At 45.2% G+C, this 24926-nt stretch overlaps 1 protein-coding gene across 4 annotated transcripts; it reads right to left on the reverse strand.

Annotated features, from left to right (window-relative positions):
* Positions 1–1977: 1977 nt before the first annotated feature.
* On the reverse strand, positions 1978–24150 carry ERGIC3 (ERGIC and golgi 3). 4 transcript variants are annotated; one of them, XM_056342785.1, is made up of 13 exons: positions 23993–24150; positions 23772–23842; positions 23154–23241; positions 21756–21875; positions 17847–17940; positions 16531–16696; positions 14805–14862; positions 11256–11287; positions 10520–10616; positions 9105–9169; positions 6497–6633; positions 5477–5532; positions 1978–2835 (listed from the first exon to the last, which is right to left on the reverse strand). In XM_056342785.1, exons 1-13 carry the CDS (start codon positions 24078–24080, stop codon positions 2756–2758), a joined length of 1152 nt encoding a protein of 383 aa, XP_056198760.1. In that variant the 5' UTR covers positions 24081–24150; the 3' UTR covers positions 1978–2755. The 4 variants fall into 4 exon arrangements, with proteins under 4 accessions (XP_056198760.1, XP_056198762.1, XP_056198761.1 ...); XM_056342787.1 differs by lacking the exon at positions 23772–23842 and having other exon boundaries at positions 23993–24146; XM_056342786.1 differs by lacking the exons at positions 11256–11287; positions 14805–14862.
* Positions 24151–24926: the final 776 nt, after the last annotated feature.

A 24926-nucleotide genomic window follows, 5' to 3' on the forward strand; every position in this document is an offset into this window, starting at 1 on the left:
GTGAAGGGAACCGGCATGACTACTGGAAGAAAAACTGCTGGTCTGGAGCCTTTTGCAGGACAAGGGTCTACAACACCGATGTTGAGTTCAGCCTCATTGAGCGATGAGCAGTGGAAGTCTGGATTTTATTCTACAAATGATTCGGTTCTAAGAAACTGAAGCCAGGTTGTTAGTGCAGGAACTGGCAGCAGCTGCCTTGGCTCTTTAGCTTGCTTCTCCCCCACCAGCAGTGCCATACACCTGGCATACATACATGCACCCCAGGGTCTCAGTGCTTCTTGTGCTGGTCCCACCAGCTGGGCACTGTGGCTGCCAGGTGATGTGGTCCTATGGCACCAGGAATGCTGAATCTGGCTGGACACAGGGTGGGCATGGCTCTGCCCACGCTGGCTGGGAGAGACAAAGGGGCTGGAGGTGGGTGTGTAGCCCATGAGCTGCTGTATGTGTCCCTGTAGCAGCTGCAAAGCCACCGGATGACAGCGGTGGTGGTGACAGCAGCCACTCAAACATGGCTGTCCACATGGTGGAGCTGACATTTTCATCCACTAATGGTTTTTGGGGGAGGCTCACAGTTGTTCTTGGGGAAGGGAGAGAGAAGCATCTTCCCTTCCTGTCTTTTAAGGAAGGAAATATTTTTAAAATTGTGTCAAAGAAAAGAAAGAAAAAGAAAATCAAGCATGCTGTCAGAAGATCACAGATTCAAGTACAGTTGAAATGATCTTACACTGACAAACTTTGCCTGTGAACCTATTACTAATATTTGCTTTACTTTTCGAGCCCTTACTGCTTCGAGAAGATAGTACCATCTATCTCAGCCCCACCCTGCAGAACAAGATTGCAAACCCTGGAGACTGAACTCCCCAAAGGAGCTTCAAACACAAATATCCTTGAATGAGACTGAGTTTCCCATGGCAGTTGGTCACTTTGTCTTTCAGTCTATTAAAATCACCACACCTCTCCTACTCATAAGCTCCCATTTTACAGCAGAAGCCTGTGTTACTTAACTATTAGCTCCATTGATTTTTTCTGCCTCTCCAGGTAGAATCTCCATTTCTCTGTGTCTTCTGTTTCTCTTCTCCATTATATCCAGTTTCCTCACACTCGGTACCAGTCTTGCGCTGACCTGCCCCTTCACCTTCCCCCTGTTTTCTCTAGATGCTGAGCAGTGCTCTGTGCAACGCTCCTCAATGGTTTTCTGAGATTTAGAAGTAATTGGCTTTCTTACCTCAGACAAGCGATTAGCTGGTAATGTTCAAGCATAGGTTAAACTCTTGCTACATTATTTCCATTCATCTTCCCTCTCCTGATTATTCTTTCAAATTTAGTTACAAAGCTGTGTGCTCTGCTGAGGGACTGAAACTGTTCGAGTAACTTTTTGTTCCTTATGTAACATATAGATACTATATCACTTCCCTTACATTGTAGTGGTACTGTATGATCCTGACCTGATGGATTTATTAAATATCCTTGTTTCAAATGTTTGTTTGTGGTTGTGTTTTTTTTTTTAACCCATTTTTTTCAGTATTCTTGCTTGGAGATTAATCAGACTTCTTACAGACACCTCAAACTGCTTCTCTTCCCAGTTTAAAAAAACACAGATTTTTATATTCCCTGGTTTATAATCAAGTTCAAATGCATTATAAAATAGCTTTCTCTCTACATTATCTGATCCTGTGCTTGTCACACTCACTGCGCACTGTTGGACCAACTGCTTGGACCAAGTTTAGAGTCAAAACCACAGCACACCCAGAGCTGAGATTTAAGAGTGGTACGTTTTGGCTTAGTATTGCCTCCACAATATTTTATTTTTCCTCATATTTTCAGATGACTCCTAATATAGTTTCACATACCAAGCACTTTACTCACTTGTGTAGATCATTAAAAAGAAAAAAACCCACCCACCACAAATAGTGTATCTACGTATTTTGCCACAATGCAGGTATGTTTTTTAATTATAATTTCCAATTCAGTACCAGGGTTAGTTTAAATAATTTAATTCTTCTTCTAAATGATTTACCAAAACAGACAGAGGATGGACTTTGTTTCAAAATACAAACAGGGGGGAAGTGAAAAACACAATCAGATTTAAAAATTAAAACTCCAAACCCTTTTTTTTCTGAAACATCAACTTGCATTTTTCACAAGAGCAGCAATCTGGAGCAGCTGCAATGCTCCATGGTACAGTAAGCACATCTCAGGTGCTAGGTCTCATCACATTGCCCAGGAGAGCTGGAAGGAAAGCGTGTGGGATTCAGCACATTTTCACAGAGGTCTGGTATACAGCATCAGCACACTCAGAAACATTAAGATAAAAAAAGCTACATGGTCTTGGCTAGGAATCGTATTTGATGGCAAATTCAACCCATTCCAGGTCTCATGACAATACAGTACATTATACCTGGAGGCAAACAGAATGCAGTATCTCCAGCATTTCTTTTTTTGGGGGATGGGTGGGGGGATGGGCAGGGGGCAGAACTGGATGAACATGGCCTGGCACAAAAGGGTTTTTACAGAAGTGTCTGCAAAGCCAGACAAGACAGCTAATCTTTATAGCAGCAAGGTTCAGGCAGTTCATTCTGAAATTAATGCCAAACAAAGAATGATGGGACAGTAACGCAGGAGCAGTCAGGGCTATCTGGTAATTCCAAACCTCTTCTCTTGTGTACTCAGAAGATCACTTGTGTTTCAAAAAACCTGTTTAGTTCTCCTTAAAGAGGGTTGGGGTTTCTTTTTGCCGAGTGAGCTCATTGCTTATTTATGTTGTCTTCCCTAGTTCAATTTTCTTCTGGATGGCACGTGCCGAGTGATAGATCAAGGAATCAATCAGTCCTGCGACTAAAAGGAAAAAAACCAGACTGATCAAGCCAGACATGCCTCAAAGAGAGAACAGCTCTCAGGGAAAGAAAACACAAAGCCTTCTGTTAGTGGAAAGGAGTTCCAGTTCCCCCGCAACAGAAAACAGCTACTGCTCAGAAGAATAACCACCTCAGCTCATTAGGACAGATAAGATCCAGCTTGCAGGGCAGAGGTGATTATGGAAAAAAAAAGACCTTTCTTACAGAAGTAAAAAAGAGACAGGCTGAGTCACATATGCTTACTGATGAATGAAATAAATTTGGAAAGGAAGCTGATGTTGAGCGCTTTATGCCATGTTATTGCACTGACCCAGCTTGCCAAGGGCATGTTTCCCATTTCTTGGTCATTTCACAGTATCCTTAAAAATAAGCTACCCTACCTGATGCTGCCCTTGATGGACATCATTTATCAAAGACTGCAATGTTTACCCTCCAAGGACACAAAGAAAAACAAACCGATGCCTTTAGTTCTCTCTGCAGTATTTTCCCCAAATCTCTCCAGCCCTGAAGGAGCCTATTAATTCAGTGCTTGTTTGGGACCACAGAAAAGTTTACAAAGAGTCTACTGCACCATGAAACCCAGACAACCCCGCATCCATCGGGGCAGCTTTCACAGGGCGGGAACCCTAAACTCCTGCATGGGAGGGAACACAGGGTGCCAGTGAGCAAAGGTATTTTCAGTGCTTTTATGAAGAGTCATCTTTTTTCTTTTATTCAACACCTCAGTCTAAGGAATAAGTAAGTGATTACTTGGCCGTACACAAAGACACACATTTCAATGCTATATAAAGAGTAGCCACTAGAACGGGAACTGAGTCTTCTGTTTATTACTGTAGAATACAGAATTACTGGCCTTATTATCTGGTCTTTGAGTGACACTTCAGATGACTGCCTTTTGTGGTTGTCTTGCCCTGAAATTCTCTCTACCTGTGGAATAAATTCGATCCTGTAGCACAAAACCTGTTACACAGCTAAGCTGAGTTCTTTAGAACAGAACAGAATCATTTAAGTTGGAAAAGACCTTTAAGTCTGGTCATTAACCAACACTGCTAAGTCCACCACTAAAGCATGTTCTTAAGTGCCACGTGTACACAACTTATAAATGCCTCCAGGGATGGTGACTCAACCACTTCCCTCGGCAGCCTGTTCCTATGCTTGATAATCCTTTCAGCGAAGAAATTTTTCCTCCAATCTAAATCCAATCTAAACCTCCCGTGGTGCAACTTGAGGCCATTCCTTTCATCCTATCACTTGTTACTTGGGAAAAGAGACTGACCCACACCTCGCTACTACCTCCTTTCAGGGAGCTGTAGAGAGCAATAAGGTCTCCCCTGAGCCTCCTTTTCTTCAGGCTGAACACCCCCAGTTCCCTCAGCTGCTCCTCATTGTTCTTTAGACCCTTCACCAGCTTCATTGCTCTTCTTCAGACAAGCTCCAGCACTTCCATGTCCTTCTTACAGTGAGGGGCCCAAAACTGCACACAGAATCCAAGGGGTGGCCTCACCACTGCAGGAGTACAGGGGGACAATCACTTCCCTAGTCCTGCTGGCTACACTATTTCTGATACAAGCCAGGCCGCTACTGGCTTTCTTGGCCACCATTTCATCTTTCCTCTAAAATACAGACTCAGAACATGGCATATGGCAACACGAACTGGCTGTCAAAGTTGATCAGTGCTAGAGGGCACTTGCATTTGTCATGAAAATAAGTTTTGAAAGCCTCTCCTTGAGTCAGCCATAGAAATAAATATGACCACATTTATTATAGACAGAAATTCTGCTTAATAGTATCAGGTTAATGGAGCACTGTGACACCTCAGGTAACAGGAGAACCTTGCAGATAAAGGTATTTTTTGATACAGGTGTTACGTGATACATACAGAAGCTGACTTCTTAGGTCCAGTAAGATCTGCTGACCATATCTGCAGACTGGCCCTTCACAGCCCTGTGAACATCTATGACTGTTTCAGAACACCCTGGGTTATTATTACCTGGAGTGCAAGGCTGGACCAAGGCTGGGCTCTGTCACACACATGGAGCTGAGCAGACACTGATCAGCTGTTCAGAAGCCAACACTGAGAATGAAGCCCAGACACTCCAACGGCTGTGCAGGAACAGCCTCTCCTACAGGACCCCATCTAGCTGCGAGGGCTACTTTTAGTCCCTGCAGAGCACTCACTGGAGCTCCTATGTCTGGGAACACATTCTGAGACCTCTTGAGATGGCTATGCTCACGGCAACCTGGGTTCACAGGGTCTACTGGCTTTAGTTCCACATGAAAGCAACTGTCGGCTTACAGACCCAAGCTGGCCAAAAACACAGTACAGATATATTCATACGGTATGTGAAAGACTGCATTATTTGAAAACAAAATGTCCTTTAGAGCATCAAAGTGAAATATTATGATAGGTCTTACATCATCCACAGCATCTTGATTCATCAGCAGTACTAATTATACTCTGATGCCACACCCATGGCTCTACAGAACATGCTCTATCACCTCCTGAAGTCTGAAATCATCTCTCCGCATCACACAGGGATTTATTATCAGCCATGCAGATTTTAGAAAAAGATGGCAAATGTTTACAATTTACAAAGAAAAAAGCTTGAAAGGTGCAGTACCTGTAAATATGCCTCCAATGATGGCACACACTCCTGTGAGAAAGTGTGTAAAGGACCTAGAAAGAGGAAAATAATTTGAACAACCAACATGAGCTGAGATACCCTATGTCAGATAAGTAACAATTAACTAATAAAACCTAATTCATAATTATCATAATGCTCATCATAGCAGATAAGTATGCATTATATAATTATTAAGACCTGATGATTAACAGATTTAACAACTAAATAACCCCTATCGGTTACAGAATAGTTTGTCACTGATACTTCTACTGAGCAGCATTGAGTAGCATTCAAGGAGTGTGCTCTAAGGAGCTCAATGGCTACACTAGGAGGCAAGTTCTGTATTTATAAACCTAGAGATGGACTTTTAATCACCAAGATTTTATCCATTCCCACAGGCAGAATGTACAGCAAGCTGCTGTAACACAAAAACTAAATCCCTAAGCACATGTTAATACATTTTAAGGTATAGACATCAGCTGTCCCTCATTATGATCCTAAAATATTGGACAGCTGCAACCCCTTCCATTCCCCTGCAACTACATGCCTGTGATTAACAGAGGACTCGGAAAGAAGAAAGAGGTTCCATACCGACTATGACATGCAGAAAATGCAGAGTAAGTAACCAGCTTTGATCAGTGTGGGTGCTGCTGTAGGTGCTGGTGAGATGCGTATGCTATATAAATCATCTTCCCATTAAAAAAAAAAAAGACTCTGAGGAAATTAGTCTGAACTGAGAACCATTATATCAGACTTCTGCTCAGTACACCAATTCCCTTCATCTTGATACTAGTATAAAAGTTTCTGGTAATATCAGAAAAACTCCAATCCTTTTCAGATGTTCACACTGAGAGTAAGCGCGTCTGGGAGTGCTTCTTCCTCTCCACTCACTGGGAAGGGGCTTAGATGGCTTTCAAGGCACTTGCACCATCGTGCCTAAGTGAGGATGGAGTTTTAAGCTATGCAAAATGACAAAATCAATGGAGAGTGAATGAAATGGACCAAAAGGTCTCTTACCTGTGTTTCTCTGTCAGCTTCACCATCATGGGTGAAAGTTCATACAGCACAAATACCCCAGGCAGACCCTGGTCTCCTAGTAGACCATTGGCTATCTTCTCATGTCGTGTAACTGAAAACTGGTTGGTCCTTACCACCTAGCAGGAAACAAACACAGCAAATGTTTTGTTAACAAGGAATAGGAAAGGCTACTATATGAGCTCAATGAACCACACCATTGAAGCCCTGCCCACTCACTTGTTGAGGGCCTGACACCGGTTACAAAGAGTTGTAAAAAGCATCATCAGGATCAGGTCTATCTTTAATACAGGCTACCAGTTAAAGCCCCAGCTAGCCCACAGAATGAGTGATGCATCAGTCTCCAGGCTGGACTGTTTTGGTCTCTGCTGGCAAGTAATAGCATAAGCTGTCCCTCTTGACCTCAACCCCAAGTCCATGTCATCCTCTACCAAATCGTAGTCCATTTAAGCACGCTTCAGTACACACACACACACGAGTGAGGAAAAAGGAATTAATCCATAAAGGCAGGGGAGTGCCAGGCCTACAGAAGGACACAGACTGCTCATCTTTATATAAGTGAAGATCATTCTGCAGCGTTCCTCTGCACCCTGCTGTTCTTCCACATATTCCTAACAGTCCTATTCTTACAGCAAATAAATTGGGTTTCTGTAAAATGGAATTATGTTCTATCATCCCTAATAAGCCATCTGACACAAATTACGATCCAAACTGAGAAAGATACTATCCAGTTTCTTTACCACATTCCACATTTGGGGCTTCCAGCTACTGAATGCATAACATCGCCCTGGTACACATCTGGCAGCACACTTGGAACCATAGTTACCATAAAAAGCAAGTTTTTTGTCAGAAGTCTGACTGAACAACAGCTCTACAGTACAATGTGAGATTTCATCAAGAGAAACAGAAGCCATGGTATGCTGGGAGGTGGCCATAAAAACAGGGCACTGATTAACTGTCCTTTGTACTTCAGGAATTTTAATCATCCACAGGAATTTAAAATTCAGGAATTTTAAACATCCAACATCGAATCCAAGCAGAATGAGCTTCCAACATGGTATGTAGGTTCTCCCAGTATCACCTCATAGCAAGTAACTTCCACCCAATTTCCAGGAGAGAACAGATGGGTCCTTTCTAGACAGGGCATTGAAGAAAGAGGGGCCCACAATAAGGATTCATCACATGAGTACCGAGTCTTGCAAACAGTTTCAGTCTTTAGGGCAGATGAAGAAATACAAACTACATCTACTTTTCCAATGGATTGTTAGATTGCTCTGCCCACGTGGCCCTACAATAACTTCACTCGAATGCTTGCATTGTATCGACAGTGGCCATGTGCCTCCTCAGACCTGTGGTTCCTATGCGGCTTCTGACATAATGGGTAATAACCTACTGGTGATTTACATTTTAGAGTGCCTCAAGCAACACAGGCTGCATGGACGTGCAGTATATGTGGTACATGCCAGAGAGTGGCACAAGTTTGGGCGAAGAGCCTGAGGTGGTAAGGGTTCCCGGTGCTGTGTGGTTTGCACAGTGTTATAAAATTGTGTGTGTAGCACAAGGGAATAAAATTCTGACGTAGTTTCATCCACATGTAGATCTGTCTGTGCACTGAACAAGCCCTAGAACCAGGCCTGGGTTTCACCTCAGAGGAAACTGGTTCACGGTTAAAGTAAAGCTGGGCACGGGCCACTCACGCAGCATAGCAGATGTGCAACCAAAACCTGGGAGACAGCTAGGGAGCTAAGCCATCTTGTAGTGAATGTTCACAGAGGTACTAGAGCATGTGGCACCTGTTTCTTCCTCACAGCTTTAGGTAAGTACACTGGGTAGCGCTGGTAGTGAAGTCTGCACAAAAGTAGAGCTGCTGCCTCTATTGGCGTGTTCTTTGCAAAAGAAACGTAACAGTTTACATCACTTTGCTGCCCTAAGACTATGGGGGCCCAAATAATAACTTTGGTTTGTTTTTTTTACCAAAAGGAGGTTCTCTGTAACTCTTGAGATACTGCAGAATGATGGCAACCAAAACAAATGAAAGAGAGAAATCAGAGTTCCTTCCGCTCCCTCAGGCTGGCTTCAGAAGGGAGCATAAATTTGTGTCTGTTCACAGGGTCTTCCGCCTCACCCTGGTACCTCCCTGGTAATTTGTTTATCCTACCTGTCCCCAGAGAAGGACACATTCTGAAAGCAGGGCTGGAAATCTAGCCACCCTCTTGTGGAAGAGTTTTTAAATTGGAAACAAGCCTGATCTTGGGTTTTTCTCCAAAGAGCATTTTTAGGATCTCCTTGCTGCTTTGACTTCTGAGCATGCAGTACAAGGGATTCATGAGGGAACGTGATGAGAATGGCATGGTCACCTTGATCTAGGTGTGGTGGAGGAGGCTAAGATCTGTTTCATCACGGCTGCAACATTACAGATAACATTATACCATAGAAACTGTTATTCTTGCTTCAGGTGGTGATATGAAGAAAGTCAAACAGGTTGCGTTGTTTCTACCAGAGGTCAGATAAGCTCAGTGTCAGAATCTGAGGAGAAAGTCTGAAGGCTTTCGCTCACTTGCCAAAACAATAGAGAAAAAAAGGTACTTACCTCACCATCTACTTTCATATACACCGTGGGAACCACTTTGACAAAATACTGAAACATCATGGAAGCTATAAGCAAAGACAGAGACAAAATTAATAACCAGTGAAGAGCTTGAAAGCTTAACTGACAGGTTAGGTAGACACAAACTGGTTTTGTTCGACTCATCAGGGAACATCTTTCTTCACAACAGCAACTGGAGGCTTCCGAGGACAATAAAGTTAATCTCTGACATGACTTTTCCTTTTGCCAAAGCAAATCTTCCTGTTCCAACCAAAACCAAAACTACTGGCATGTTGGCCTCGATGAAATGGAAAACTTTCTACAGAAAACTTCTTGAAAATTCTTATTTTAGCATGTAAAACCCCTTATTTCAACAGCATGGCCCCAAGAAAACACCAGCTCTAAACAAGCGTCCTCTGTTAACTTCAATTAGCGCTACAGTTTATGGCTGTAGAAGCATGGGTTTTACCATATCAGGAGATGAAAAGGAAGATCTGGATCACTGAGGAAAAAAATACGATGAGAACTCCTGCTGCTGCCTCAGACCAGCCTGTTCCTTCAGTTCTCTTAAGGATAATGGAAGGCAGGAGTCACTTTGAAAACCTGTTTTCTATTAAATCCCCTAAAGAAGATTATCCATCTATTTCTACAGAAGAAATAATTGCCATATATAATATCTTTAGCTGGTCTGCAATAAACACAAATTTGACCTGCCGCCTACTTCTGCCACTTCTTTTCCAAAGCACGTCTTCAATCCTAATTCCTCAAGAATTTGGAAAATTTAAAAGAACAGATTCCGGTAGGGTTACCTACCACCACCTCAAAGCAAACTACTTCTTCCTCCAAGCTTTATTATATAAAAGCACCCCAAGTACCTGCAAAGACAAACTTTGCAGACTTCAGCAGATCTGAAAAAATAACAAATTTCTGCAGTGGTGTATAAAGTGATACAGTCAGGATCCTTCACAGAAAATGCACATAAGCAGGCTTGTGCCAATAAGCCAATATTATAGTTTGAGCAGCAGTAGCATGAGGAGAGAATTGCCTTTGCTTTTCAAGCCAGCAAACTGGAGCTATAGAAAAGATGAGCAATATTTCAACTTCACTGCAGCTGTTTGGCTGTTACTGTCAGGTAGATCAAGGTCAGGCAGACACCACAGCTCTCCAGCAACTACCAATTAGGCCATGAACACCGAAAACAAAGATCTTTCCAAAAGGTCACAGAATCAAAACACATTGGCACATTTGTTCCAGATGAATGGAGGCAGCTGTTCCAGAAAGAGCATAAGGTGGAGGAGTCCATGTTTTAGGCATGTCAGGGTTCTTGTTTAGGACTGACTGGGAACTTCACTCCTGTTCTTTTGTAACACTTATGAATATAGACACTTAAAAAGAGATTTCTCTCAGATGGCTTTTACCTTGGTGTGCAGTGACATCTGTCCCATCCAGAGGATTCACAATGCCTGGATAATCCCTTCCAAATGAAAGATGTTTGATGTAGTGCGTCATATTGATCTGAAACAGAAATGGTAATAACTCAAACAACTGCACAGCACCCGAGGGGCAAGGTAAGAAGCTTAAAGTTAATTATTTGTATATTTTTCTGAGTGCAGCTCTGGAAAAGAGACAGGTCCTCCCTTACTCTGCACATCCTACCAGTAAACTCTGACATACTTGCTCTTCTTTTTTTATTCATGGGAGATTCCAGGATGTGGACTTTCTCCTTTTCCTGCTGGAAACACACAGACGCCAGTGCCCTTCCCCTCCACCTACAGCACAGGCTGTTGCACCTACTGCTTTCCCTGCCATAGGAGCACGATGCTGTCAGCTGCCTTGGTGGCACTGGTATGGGCATCATCTGCTTTCCTCCCAGATCCAGAAGCAGCTGTGAAAATATCAGCCTCAGGAAACTGGGGAGCATAGCTAAGGAGCAAGGCAGTCTCGGGAAGAGGGGAAAAGGCTTGCCAAGCAACATGCAGATGTCCCAGACCATCCTTCACAGCCCTCTGTGAAAGCAGGTGCTAGGTTCTGCTCAGACTCGTAAGGCCAAATCCATCTGGGATCAGTACACTAGGATCTTAATGTGGCAAAGAGAGGGAAATCCAGAAGGAAAACAGACCAAGAAAACTAGAACGTTATCTTGGGAACACTTACATTATCAAGTCCAAAGCTCTGCAGATCGTGAACTGTAACAGAAGAACAGTTTAACAATATAGTTCACACTGTGATAACAAACATATCTGTTTACCTTATTCTAGCTTATAAGAGAGCTCCTCTCATTTCCACCGAGATCTAAAATGACATGAAAATCACCTGGGTTTCTCTTTTGCTTGCAGTAGGGCACATGATAAATAAAACTGCTGCAATTCTCCATGTGACATAGACTAGCCACTGCTACACGGAATGAAAGTATCTAATTTGGGGTTACTTCAGATTAGGTATTTTGGTCTTTATCTGAATGTGTTCTTAATCTACAGCAAAAACAAGACCCCAGGGGCAAGGGAGGAAAAATTCACTGTTATCTCTGTCACCAACTGATACACAAAACTTCTCTAACTACTGTAAAACACAGAGGCACAACAGATCTAAACTAACAACTGAGCAAGTGCCCTAATGAAATTATCATCATTTTAGCAATTCCCAGCGGCTCTGCCCATCAATCAGCCTTGCTACAGCTGCCCAGACAACACACAGGGAAAGGGAAAGTCTTTGCAGGGAGAGCCTGAGCAGGATATTTGCAAACAACTGGTAGGACCAAGGTGACTATTACCAGTGCCAGGGTTTGGGGTGTTTGGCCTGCCCTCTCTCTGCTCTTCCTGCATACAGCAAGGTGACAATGCCAGCAGCAGCACACACACCCAAAGGCAGCTGGAAAACAGGGGCAATGGGAGGCAACTGATATCTTTTGGTTGGCTACTTAAATTACTTTATGTAATGCCAGAAGCATCAGTTTCAGGATGAAAATGTAACTTAAAACTTGATTTCAGTATTGCTCCTACCAGGTTCGTCTGAAGTCACACTATCATCTTAAAGCAGCCAGAGGCCATGGTGCATTTTAACACTGGTCAGGAAGCCAGACCTCAGCTTTCACCTTTGCAAAGAAAATCACGCTTCAAAAATCGTGGGCTATTTATTATTTAGGAGCTGGTGGAGTCAGATCACCAAGTGCTACTACACAATTAACAAAGCTCAGGAATGCTGCTCCCTTGAAGGGTTTCTGATACACAGCCTAGCACAAGACAGGCCAGAACACTAAAGAACTGTCCAGAACTAGTCTCTCCTTTAAAACATTTATTCAGCATGAGTGTGCTGTGAACTCAGTTTTTTTCCATTAACATCTATCAATAAAACACGAGAAGCTTTATCTGCATTTATACAAACCCCTTACTAAACCCAAAGAGATATGCATGCAGAACCGAGAACACACAGTTAGAAAAAGGAAATGCTAAGCCTAAACTATACTCCTCCTAATGCTCTGATCTAGGGAAAGGCCCTTCCATTTCACAGTTAAAATGTTCAATGCTCAGAAACTAAGGCTGCAGTCACTGGAATTAAGACAACGGCTCTGCATTATAAAGAGCTCAGAGCTGCACTGGCTTCAGATACTCTTGTTGCTGTCTCTTATACAAACACAGTGGTTTGCGTGCCTGCGCTGGCAACTGGATCAAGGAACTCCTTTGGATTTAAAAAAAGAAATTCCTACTAAAAATTTGGAAATACATGTGAAATGGTGGCCAGAGAAAGGAAAAAAGGGAGAAGCGGCCTTGGTATTACGTTGTGCCGTTTTTCTTAATGGCTAGCAGCAACACCCTGTTTCATGTTGCAATACTATCTGCAGTTAAGGCAAGAGTTAAGTGGCTTAGCTGTCAGTGAAATGTCAAGAACGCTGGCTTTTGCACAGACACCAGCAGGGTAACCTTCAACAAATAACAAAGTTCTACAGAGCACTTGGCTCTGGTGGATCGGCATTTAAACTGGACCTATTGCCAAAGGAATAAACCAGCCTGTCTCCACATCTTTCTGTCGATGGCCCATTCCTGTCCCACTCTCCCTTCGAGGTGAACCATATCAGAGAACCATGCAGCAGGCTGAAACATTAAGTACTGCTTTTATGTGAGGCTATTCTTCCAGTCAGAGTAGCTCCAAAGTGAGGTTAATCACACAGCTGCACAAATGCTTGTGCTGGCACCGTGCAGTGATGCACAGGGAGGGACAGGGATGCTCCTCCCGGTAGCTGCTCTACTACAACCCTGCACAGGATGATGGCGGTGATCAGCTGTTAGCATGTGAAGTGTGAGCTGAGTAGTTGCAAGGGTGACAAATCTTACAGAGCAGCACCAGAGAAATTCAAGGGCACCCCTTGAGAATGACCAGTCATTAACTAACCTGTTACGCTAGTTACATCATGCGTGACCCATTTTAACATAAATGGAGTTCGGGCTCTCCAAAACATTTCCCCCCAGTGCTCTGCTTGGGAAGTGGGGCCATGTGACCTCATGAGGGTCAAGGGCAAGGTCCTGCATCTGGGCCAGGGCAACTCCTCCCCGCCCCCTCCCCCCCCAGCCCAGTATCAATAGGTTGGGGGATGAAGGGGTTCAGAGCAGTCCTGCAGAGAAGGACTTGGGGGTACTGGTGGATGAAAAAATGGACACGAGCCAGCAACATGTGCTCACAGGCCAGAAAGCTGACCATATCCTGGGCTGCATCCAATGAAGCATGACCAGCAGATCGAGCGAAGCAATTCTGCCCCTCTGCTCTCATGAGACCCGCCTGGAGTACTGTATCTGGCTCCGGAGTCCTTGGCAAAGCAGGTCCAGAAGGGAGCCACAAAAATGGTCAGAGGGCTGGAGCACCTCTCCTAGAACAGGCTGAGAGAGCTGGGGTTGTTCAGCCCGGAGAAGAGGCTCTGGGGAGACCTTATTGTGGCCTTTCCCTACTTAAAGGGGGCTTATAAGAAAGATGGGGGCAGACATTTTAGTGGGGCCTTAGTGGTTTTAAACCAAAAGAAGGTAGATTCAGACTAAATATAGAGAAGAAATTTTTTATGACTGTGGTGAAAGACTGGTGGAGGTTGCCCAGAGAGGTGGCAGATGCCCCGTGCCTGGGAACGCTCAAGATCAGGTTGGACAGGGCTGTAAGCAGCCTGATCTAATTGAAGATGCCCCTGCTTCCTGCAGGGGGGCTGGACTAGGGGGTCTTTAAAGGTCACTTCCAACACAAACCTTTCTATGATTCTGTAAACTACCACTGTCATTCCGGCCACTGTGTATTTCTATATACCTGAGGAAGTCCTTCACAACTGAAATTTTACTCTGAAAGTTCTGAATTGCTTTAAAATTCTCAACAGCTTTCCTCCAAAATATCCCTTCCAGAGATAGTGATATTCAGGTCCTGGACCCAACACCATACTCCAGGTTGTTTTACTGCAGGGCAGCAAGGTTTTGTAGAACAAGTGAGGCTGAGAGACTGCCCAGACACATTCTCCTCCATGTTCTCCCACACCCATGTGGCGGCATCTTCAGAAAACATTTTTCTATTAGTTCCTGATGGTTCTAAACATCTCTAACAAAATTTTACCAATGTCCTCCCCCCTGAAACAGTGCTGCTGTTATCACAGATAGCAATGCAAAGATGTTCAAAGGAAATGGTCAGAAATGCTTGGAAGCTAAAGGTCACAATAAGCAGAAAAAGAAAATACTTTACCATGCACATGAGACTGTTGGAAACTTTTTCCTGGTGCAAAGTGGAAATTTCCAGCTACCTGCAGGAAATGGTAATCTTTCATTAAAAGGCCTGAATCTATATAAATAAAGCAGTCATACCAGTGGTTGGATTTTCAAATTTTTGTTTAAATGAGACAGACAATAAGCAACTCATTTTCATAGGTGACAACACCAGCAGATATTGTCCTAAAAGAGGTATGAATTTCCCCTCTTCCTCACAGGCAGTCATGTGGAAAGCCATAAGCACATACTGATGTTGACAACAACTGCTCTATGCATAGTATTTGAGTGGACATAAAAATGAGAAGAAGGAATCAAGTCTACTGGGAGGGAACTAACTGCTGCTGTATGAAATAAAAAGGTATTGCAGAAAAGGGGTGGAGAAAGTAACTGCGAGGGTGAGCAGGTAGGGTAAGAAAACCTTTAATACAATAAACAGCAGTGGTCCTATATATGCATCCATGAAAATAAGCTGCTTTCAAAAACGCACTAAACCTAGCACAACCCTCCCCCCCCCCCAAAAAAAAACACCAACAACCCCCCAATATCCCCCAAAAGACAAAGTCTGTTAAAATTTTAACCTGGAATACGAAAAGGATATGGATATTAGATGTCAGTCCTCCCTGACACTCACTAGCAATCATACACACCCTCTCCTGGAGGATTTCAATGCATCAAGCTCACATGCTACATTACAACTTTGATGTCTGTGCAAACCTATCACATATGTTAATTGCGGACCTGATGAGAATGGAGATGCGCAGAAGTGCCTAACAGTGGCCCCCAGAAATTTCCCTAGTGACACCCACCCTTGGACTCTTGCTACCCACAGCACTCCCCTTTGAATCTTTCAATCTTTCTTGCTATCACACGTTGTGACAAAGGGTCCCGTAATGGTTCAGCACCCATGATGATGCTCAAATCACAATGTCTGGCTTCATGAGTGAACGGGTGGTTTTGGTTTTGTTTTGGTTTTGGTTTTTTTTTTTTTTCAGAAATAAAGAATGTTGTCTCCAGAAATAGTACACAAAGATGTAAAAAACCCTCCAAATTTTGGAATTAAAAAAAAAAAAATTAGCCTCGGCCTGACTGCCAGAACGTACTTGGGTATGTAACCTGCACGTCCAAGTGTTTTGAGCTCGGTAACCTGTCAAATGACAGGGTAGTTACATAGACATCTGGTGTATCTTGTACTACATTTTCATACACCAGTTGCAAAAAACCACCTCTTTGAATATCTTCAACCTTGACAATCAACTCCAAGTCTTGCTTCCACCGGTTTTCTAAAGAAGGGAACATTTCACTCCCTCCAGCACCTCTGCTGACAAGTTGTTGGTTACTGTTATCTCCAGCACCTGCTGGTGGTCTCTGCTTTGAGACTAGAAGGGCAGGTGGGACAATCTAACCTCAAAGAAGCTGCCTCTCCTCCTCCAGAAACTTTGGTAAAAAGACTCGCTAGCTAGATGGTAGAAAAAGCTAAGCTTCTCCATCCAGCCCACCTCATGAAACAGAGAATTAGCCCCTTCCCAGTGCTTTTCCCAACTCTCCCACTGAATCCCTCTACAGGCACAAGCACCTTGCTGAGCCCAGGGGTTAATACAGACCTGTGAACACCTAAAGCTGGAAAAGGAGTGGAATGCCCCGACTGTGCCTTCTCATGCCCATCACCACCATGCAACAGGCTCATGGCAAGACCCATCTCTCACCTTGTTGACCTCTAGGAAACCGTACACTTGGCAGCCCTCGTTCTTCTGCTCTTGCATTTTCTGGCTAAATCCTTCCCTCTTGCACTGCTCTATGCTATCTGGGTTCTTGAAGGCCCAGCCTCGTCGCCTGTATGCTTCTCTGACATCGTCACAAGTATTACAACACCTGCAAAAGCATAAGCATCATCTTCTCATCTTTACAGCGAGATAGAGACACTCCAGCTCAGGACTCGAATCCCTGGTGGATCCTATTTCAACAAATCAATGATGCAAACATCAGGGACTAAACACTGAAAGGTGGTCTAATGCTCCTGAAGGAGCTTGAGCTTCCTGACGTACTTTCTGAGATTTCGGCACGAGGGTACAAGCTGTTTTAATGCAGCGCTTAAGCCTGAAGAGGGCTTTAGTTGTCCATTCAGACAGCCAAGTCAATCCTCGGCAAAGAAATTTGCTGCAGAAATGACATCAGTGTCCCACATCTCTGAGCATCTTGGAACTTCCCCATGTGAACAAAGCATCTGCCTGTTTCTGTTCCTCCCTTTCTCTGTTTTTAGGGCAAGACTGCCAACATTGGAGGAAGGGTTAACAGCAAACTTTCTGCATTGCTCTTCTACCTCTGGACAACATCTTGGTCACCAGAAAAAACAACTGTCTGTCTTGGTTCCGTGTTGTGCTGGACAAAACAAAAAGTTGAAGCCTGGAATCATAAATCCCTCAAGATGGAAACATCTCTCCCTGGGGAAGGATGCAACTTGACAGATGGGTCTCAGTAAATTACTACAGAGACAATAATAGCAAAGGATAGTCCCGAACCTGCAGACTATCACAAATCCATTCTTACACAAATTTGCAGGTAGAAGGAATGAGAAACACTGAATGACACCCATCGTTTGTGTGAGTGACAGGTGTCTGGTCTTTCCTCCCATAAGGATGCAAAGCCTGCAGCAGAAGCGAGAAGGCAAAGCCATTACCAGGTTTTATTCCAAGACAGCTCACAGAACGGTAAAGTAATTTACACAGCTCCCCTCTGGACACCAAATAATCCCAGAAAAGGTTCAGGTTGCTGAGATACAATCTTTGTGCTACTGCCCTTAAACAGGCATGCAGACAAAACATACAACCTAACCCTACATGCTCTTAACAATCATGAGTGCAGCATAGGCATACTAAAACACGACAGCTCTCACCATTCTCTGAACAGGTGCCCAGGAGGATTTCATTGCACAAATCTTCACAGACATTTTGGAAAAAAAACCCAACCCACGTATGCCACATTAACTGTACGGATTCAAGCACTAAGAAGATGTAAAGGTTACCGAATGTCCTCTGACTCTGCCCCGTAACAGCTTTCACAGCGATTGGCATCCAAAGCATTTGGATCAAACACCTTTTCTTCTTCTTTCCCCAGTTCTAAGACAAAAGAGGATTCAAAGTCACGAGGCATGTCTAGAAACACTATCTTGTACTTCTGCTCTATGCACAGAAACTGTTCTACACATGAATGAAATGATTTTGTGTCAGAAGCTGCGCATCCTGCACCCGAAGCTCACCTGAAAGAATGCAGAACCTGTTGAGCTGCAAAGTAAGATCAAGCAGAGTAGCATTTGTCATCTGAAGAACACCCTCCACAGAAAGAACCAGTCACCTGAAAGCCTTGTTGGAGCGCTGATCAGATGTTACTTGCACAAAGGCTTTGTTAAAACTTTGTCTAAAGCAGACACAAACAGCAAATTGCAACTGATACAGGACCTGTTACACAAACAACATTTTAAATAGCAGACAACAGGGCGTAACGGGTAATCCTACCCCAAGATACGTAGGGAACACAGTTATACATTGCTGTGGAACTAGATCAGAGTGGGAATCTCCCAAGCGGAAAACTGACACTCAGTCCTCCAGAAAAACGATGCTGACAATGCATACACATTAACCGCTGGCTTACTAGAAATCTCCAAGGAATTTCTGTCTTCATCATGACTTTACAATTCTGCCAGTGTCTGTGCCACCTGTGTGTTGAATGCACAGCTGCAGTACAGCTGGGGCACAAACTCATGGAGTTTTATGTTCTTAAGTGCAGAAGGCTGCAGAGGGACTCGTAAAAGAGGAGATGAGAGCTGGTGACAGCTGAAACCCGCCAAAGGGCAAGACATGCCTCCAGAAAACTCAAACAGGACCTTTGTTTTTCCAAGAACCAAAATAAATACCAAAGGTCTGCAAATTTTGGAGTTCGGAATAAGTGAGCCAAGGAACTGCATGTCTAAAATTTTCAAAAACATGGGTTCTTATTAGAAGAGGCCCCTTAAAACCAGGCTGTTTCACTCACAAATCCTGAAGGACAAGACCAAGTCTGCTGGGTTACAGAAGCCCTCTAAGGCTCACTCTCTAGGTACCGCTGCACTACCCTCTTACAAGCCTTGAAAAGGTGGCTTCTTGGATAACTAAGGCTGGGGCAGGTGATAAGTCAGACACTGCCGAGGGGACAAAATGTTATCAGGACCCTCTTTGTTGAGATTGGGAAGTATAACAGGTGGACAGAAGTGAGTATTAAAGACATCTGTATTAGCCACAGAAAAAAAGAGATTTTAATTAGAAAGTATGAAATATGCATGAAAATCAATCATTAACCCCACTTCTTTAATCAAATACTTTATGGTAGTTATGATCAAGCAAATAAAAACTTTTAGGAAAATATACCCATTCTTAAACAACGGTATGAGACTTAATTTCTACAGCTTACAACATTCAAACAAGTTGAAAGTACACATAGGAATTCAACCAGTATGGGTTTTGATCCTGTAATTACACTAAAAGATAGTGTCAGGAAGAATGCAGCTTAATTCCTACGCTTTGTCAAAGCCATGATTCCTGCCATTTGAAGAACACCTGTACAACACACAGAATCTTTCAAGATACAGCAACCAGTAACAGCTTTCTGAATGCAATCGGTAGCTGCCTGTGGAGTTGTCTCAGAGAGCACCCAGAGGTACTGCACACAGCTTGGATACTATAAAGAAACTGCAGTAAATGAAACCCCACATGCAAAGTTTCTTGCTGTTAACATGGTCCTCAGCCTGCATGCAGATATGACACATGACACAGGAAAACTCCGCTCATGTTAAAAGGAAGGAAACAGTAAGAACCACCCATAAAAAATCCAATCCTCTATTGTCATTCAATAGAAATGAATGAGATGACATCCCAGCACAGAATGCAACCTACCACGGAAATCATTAAGCTATTAACTATTTTAATGTAACTATGATCAGGAAAAGCCTCCACATACTACTCCATAATATTTAGGTATGCTTTGTTAAATTTAAGGTCAATGTTACAGAAAATGTATTTTTAACTAAGAAATTTAAAGTGCCGAAGCAGCTAAGTGGCAGAACCAGGCCTCATCCCTAGCGTAGCCCTAATCCAAGGCTGGTTTAAAACCCAGGCCAGTTAGTCAGTGGGAGAACAGAGAAACACTAGATGACCAATTTGTGCACACAGGTGCTCTCAGAAACACAAGTGTTTTTAGAAAAAATAGTATATGAGAATAGGAATTGCTTGTTCAAAGACTAAGTGCGCTTGAAGGAGCGTGTGAGTTAAAGTTGGCAGAAAGAAGATCACGATCAGAGGAGGAGCCTGGAGCCAAGGCAGAGCCTGGAGCCGAGGAGATGAATCACCTGGGACAGTCAGGCGATGGATTTGCAGAACTGACAGGACCAAAGGAAACTGCTACAAACTTCAGATGTTGACTAATGGTTTGATAAGTGTATATAAGCTGTGCTGTATCGCTTGGTTCTCTGCCACTCACTGGGGTGGTGGCCCAGCTCTGAGTTGTGACTAAAGAAAGCCCAGTGGTACCTATGACTGTGTAAATTTTTCCTTTAACAGTCAATACTGATATAGTTGCCATTTAAATAACTGACTGAACCAAGTGTTACTAATAGAAACTGATAACCATAGAGTTTCATGAAGATGAGTGGACACTTCCTATCTAACATGCCACACTGGTGATGGAAATCAAACTAGCCATGTCCCTTTTCCAGACAGCAGAAGAAATTGCTTGTTGCATGCAATGGAACTTGATTGCTTTCAAAATGCCTCTTCTGGATGAGATGGTTTGCTCCCTTCAGGTTTCTCTTCCTCTGTGTTGATAATATAAGGAGTGAGAGCAATCGCTTCAGACTGAGTAATCCCAGTTGAGGCTGGCAACATAAGTAAGGCAGGAGGCCTATGTGTGTTAACAGAGAATTAGATACAGAAAAGTGGGGTTTATCCCGAGACATTACATTTGTAACGCCACAGCCTCTGAATACAGAAAGGCTGCTAAGTGACACAATAGTAAGAACATAATCACCACATTCCCGTGACAACAGGAGAAGCTCTTGTACCTACCCACTGTTCAGCTCTTGGCTTAGTTTAGTCTTTCAGCTTCAAGAACACAAAAGTTAAATCTGAGTTAAAACAAATCAGCAAATTTTGTTCATGCCAATACATGGAACTACACTATCTCCCAGAACAGATAATAAAGAGCTCACGTTTTAGAAAAACAAAGTGGGGACACTATTATCATTACCTTGCAACACTACCAGAATTGTTCCTAGTTTGTATCAAAGTAAAACAGTAAGTCATAACATGTAAAAAATGCAGAGTAGAGCTTTATGTAGCCAAGGACCACTTACTCCAACTTGTAACTTATTGATATATCAACTGAAATATATTTATCAGGTATGCATTGACACACGCAAAATAAACGCAGTAAGATGATAGCTTAGGCTTAAGGGTCAAGTCAGCGGAGCCTTCCCTGGAGAGAGGCTCTTTCCTCTAACCAGCTCGTCCCATCTGCCAGCCTACCAGGATTTAAAGATGCAACCAAAGTCAAGTTTTGCCAGACCAGCTGCTTGATTCCTAGTAGGAAAAGCCCGTTCACTCAGCAGCTTTGCTCCTGAAATGCATCAATGAGTCCTTGTCCCAATTTCAGAGGGACCAGGCAGAGACTTGCCTCGCAAAAGTACCGAGTATAATATATACACACACACACACACACACACACAGAGGAGCTTGTCTGATCTGCCAGTGTAATAGATTTGTGTCCTATAAACTCTTCAAGAGTTTGTGGCGTTTAAAACGCTGTGAATTCAGCCATCACTTGTTCCCATGAACCTCATAGCAGGCATACGGCGATGGAAAGGCTATGAGAGCATCCATCCACAAATGGCAGAATAGCATCTTACCATGTCTGTCGGCCTCTGGAGTCACACGATTGCCAGCCTTATCCAAGCGTTGTTTAAACAGATTATGCTCTACATCCAGCTGCTGCTCTCCTGCCACATCCATGGCATCGATGCTCAAATCTGAAAGCAGTAAGCAAGGAAAGCGGTCTATGAACACACAAGTGTTATGGCCTGTGACAAGCTGAGGAAGTGAAAAGACAGAATCTTTCAGCCAGCAGGGTAAGAATGTGCCAAACTGGGAGAGCGTGTACGGCTAGGGTCAAGTGACCGACGGAATAAAACGCACAATGCAGCATGCTAAATGGCCCTCCCAGGTACAGGGTTTGGTTTGGTGTCCCAGAAGGACCGTTTCCAACTTCCAAGAAAGCGTTACCCTGAAAGGTAGACGCGCTTAAGGCAAAAAGCCAAAAGCAAACCCCTCAAAGCCCAGAACCATTTTCAGGAACACAGGAGTTAAGCCTAAAATTGGTTGAAAGCTGCCTCCTACCTCTTCCCCCGCCACCTCTCCCCCTTCAACATCAGCACATTTCCTTGTGATCTCTTTTCACAAAAAGATTGAGGCCTGTGGTATCAGCTCGGTACCGAAGCACCACGATGCGCTTGCTGGCTACATGCTCTCTTAGAAGGCCGACAGCTTCTCCACACACAACAGCCGAGGCTTCCAGTCTCTCTAGCCTTCCCACACCGTTTTAAAATTAAGGAAGGCAAAGACCGGTAACACCTCGGGGGGTCAGGAGGAAGTCAAGATTCACTACATCTAGAGCCCAACGCATTACCCAAAGGAATTACCACAACTGAACAAGAGGCAGGAACGATCGGTAGACAGGCGGATAACATGCATAGCAGTAATACCCAGTCAGACTTGAAGGACTTCCATTCACTTCATCCCGCAACTTTGTTTTGAATTTAGTTAAAAGGTAATCAGATTCTTAACGCTCATTCTGCTTTTATAACTTCTGGAGAAAGGCTAACACATGGCATTGACATTACAGTCAGAATTCAAGTACCAAAATCACGGCAAAGCTGTGCCTTGCCAAGTGACTTCCAAAGCAGGCTCTCGAGCCTTTCAACAAGACAGTCAAGTCTGGAGTCCCAAGGGAACTCTGTGCCAGCTCTGTCAGTGCGACTGAGCTCCCTGACCAAGTACACTGCCGTACAGAAATGTAAGCGGGTTTATGCCTCAGGCTCATTTACAATGTAGAAAAATAATACTGCCCGACTGGACGCGCTGGTTTAAGCGCCCAGCAGGCCTGGCTGCGTAACCACGAGGCACCACCAATTCCTCCCCGGCTGTTGCCCAAGCAGCAGCGCAGCACTTGGAAGCAGCGGGCAGATGGAAACTTCTGGGCCCTCGGCAAGTGCAAAAGTTATCCCTCCACAGTCAGCAGTTCGACTCACAAGCACAAGGCATATGTGGAAAAGTAACATCTAGATTGATCTTCAGTTTATCTCCCCTTGATTTGTCAACGTACAATTCCGGATGAACCTAGGTACAAAGAAAAAAAAAAAAAAAAAAAAAAAAAGAGAGCCGTTTCACTGGGAAGCAAATCCAAAGGCCTCTTCCCCTCGGCTGCTCTGGCCCAGGAGCTGACTGTCAAGACACAGGATCAGCGAGACACCTGAGCTGCTGCCTCCCACACCTTCCCCCGTTTGTAATACTTTATAAAGAAAGACAGCAATCGGTGGGGGGAAAGGGGTGGGGATCCCGCCGCCGGCTTTCTTTTCCTTCCCTTGCCCGCTCGCAGGGGCTGAAGAGGCTCCTAAGCCGCCCCCCTGCGACAGCGTTACCGCAGGCCCCGATGCGGCCTCTGCGGCCCGCGGGGGCCGGCAGCCCCAGCCGCCTGCCACGGCTCAGGCCAGCGGCTGGGGGAAAGACAAAGCCCCGCGCAGAGCTGCGGCGGCTGCCCGGGCACCCGGAGGCGGCGGGGGGGCGGCAGGGCGCCGCGGGCCGACCCCCCTCCCGGGCCCCGCCGCCAACAAGGGAGCCACCGGGGCCGCCCCATCACCGCTCCTCACCTCCTCGGTGAGGTAGTACTGCAGCTCCGAGAAAAAAAGCAGCACCATGATGAGCCCGCTGACCACCGTCACTGCCGGAGAGACGAGAACCGCCGTCAGCCCCTCCAGTCCCGGTCCCGGCCGCGCGCCCGCCTGCCACGTCCCCCCCCGGCCGGCCGGTATCCACGGCGGGGGCCGGGTTCGCCCGCCGGGCCCCAGCCGCCCTCAGCCCGCCCGCTCACCCAGCGCGCCGCCGCACGTCTTGACCCGAAAGTCTTCCAGGGTCTTTGGGAAGGCATCGAACCGCCTCAGCCGCCGGAGCGACTCCATAGCACCGCGCGGGCCGGAAAAAACGCGACTTCCGTGGCCGGGCCAGGCCGGGCCCGACGCCGGCCCCGCCCCCGGCCCCATGGCCCCGCCCCGCCGGGCAGCGCGGCCCGGAGCCGGCCGAGGAGGGGCTGGGCTGCCGTTCCGCGCCGGGCCGGGGCTCGGTGCCGCCGCGGGCTCCCCTCAGCCTGCCGGCCCCGGGGCTCTGCGGGGGCCGCCCGCGGGGTGCGGGCTGTGCCCACAGCGGCTGCCTGGGGGGGCTCGGTCCCGAGGCGAAGCTGCTGGCCGAGAGCAGCTGCCGCTCGGTGTCACAGCCCCCCGGCCCGCCGCTGACTCCGCCCTGCAAGGCGCTGCACTTGCTTACAGACGCCCTGCCGAGAGCAACCGAGCTGCCCCTCCGACCGGCTGGCACGGCGACGGAGCAAAAAGCAACTCCTTGCGGGAGGGTACCCGCTGCCGGAGTACGGAGGGGAGAGAGAGGGAGGCAGGAGGAGGAAAGACCCGCTCCCTTGTTCCACCTTCCAGCCCTGCCACGTACTCTGCACCCCTTCATTCCGGTAACGGCTCACTTTCCCATCACAGGGAAGGGCTGTGAACTCAAGAGGTTAAATCGTGCAACAGCTCATAATGGCTTACTTGTGCAGGGGAAAACCTTGTTGAGCTTTTCCTAAGCCACATTCACACCACTCGCTTTGTCCTACTCAAAAAGTGCACTCCTGCAAAATCTCTATTTAAAAAAATATATATTTAAATTTGCTGTTACCAACAGATGCTTCCAAATGCAAACAGAGCAAATGCACCCCTATTTCCCACAGCAAAACACAGCGCATCATACGCAAAGGACTGAAA

This window comes from Falco biarmicus, chromosome 6, assembly GCF_023638135.1.
Source record: "Falco biarmicus isolate bFalBia1 chromosome 6, bFalBia1.pri, whole genome shotgun sequence".
Lineage (NCBI taxonomy): Eukaryota > Metazoa > Chordata > Aves > Falconiformes > Falconidae > Falco > Falco biarmicus.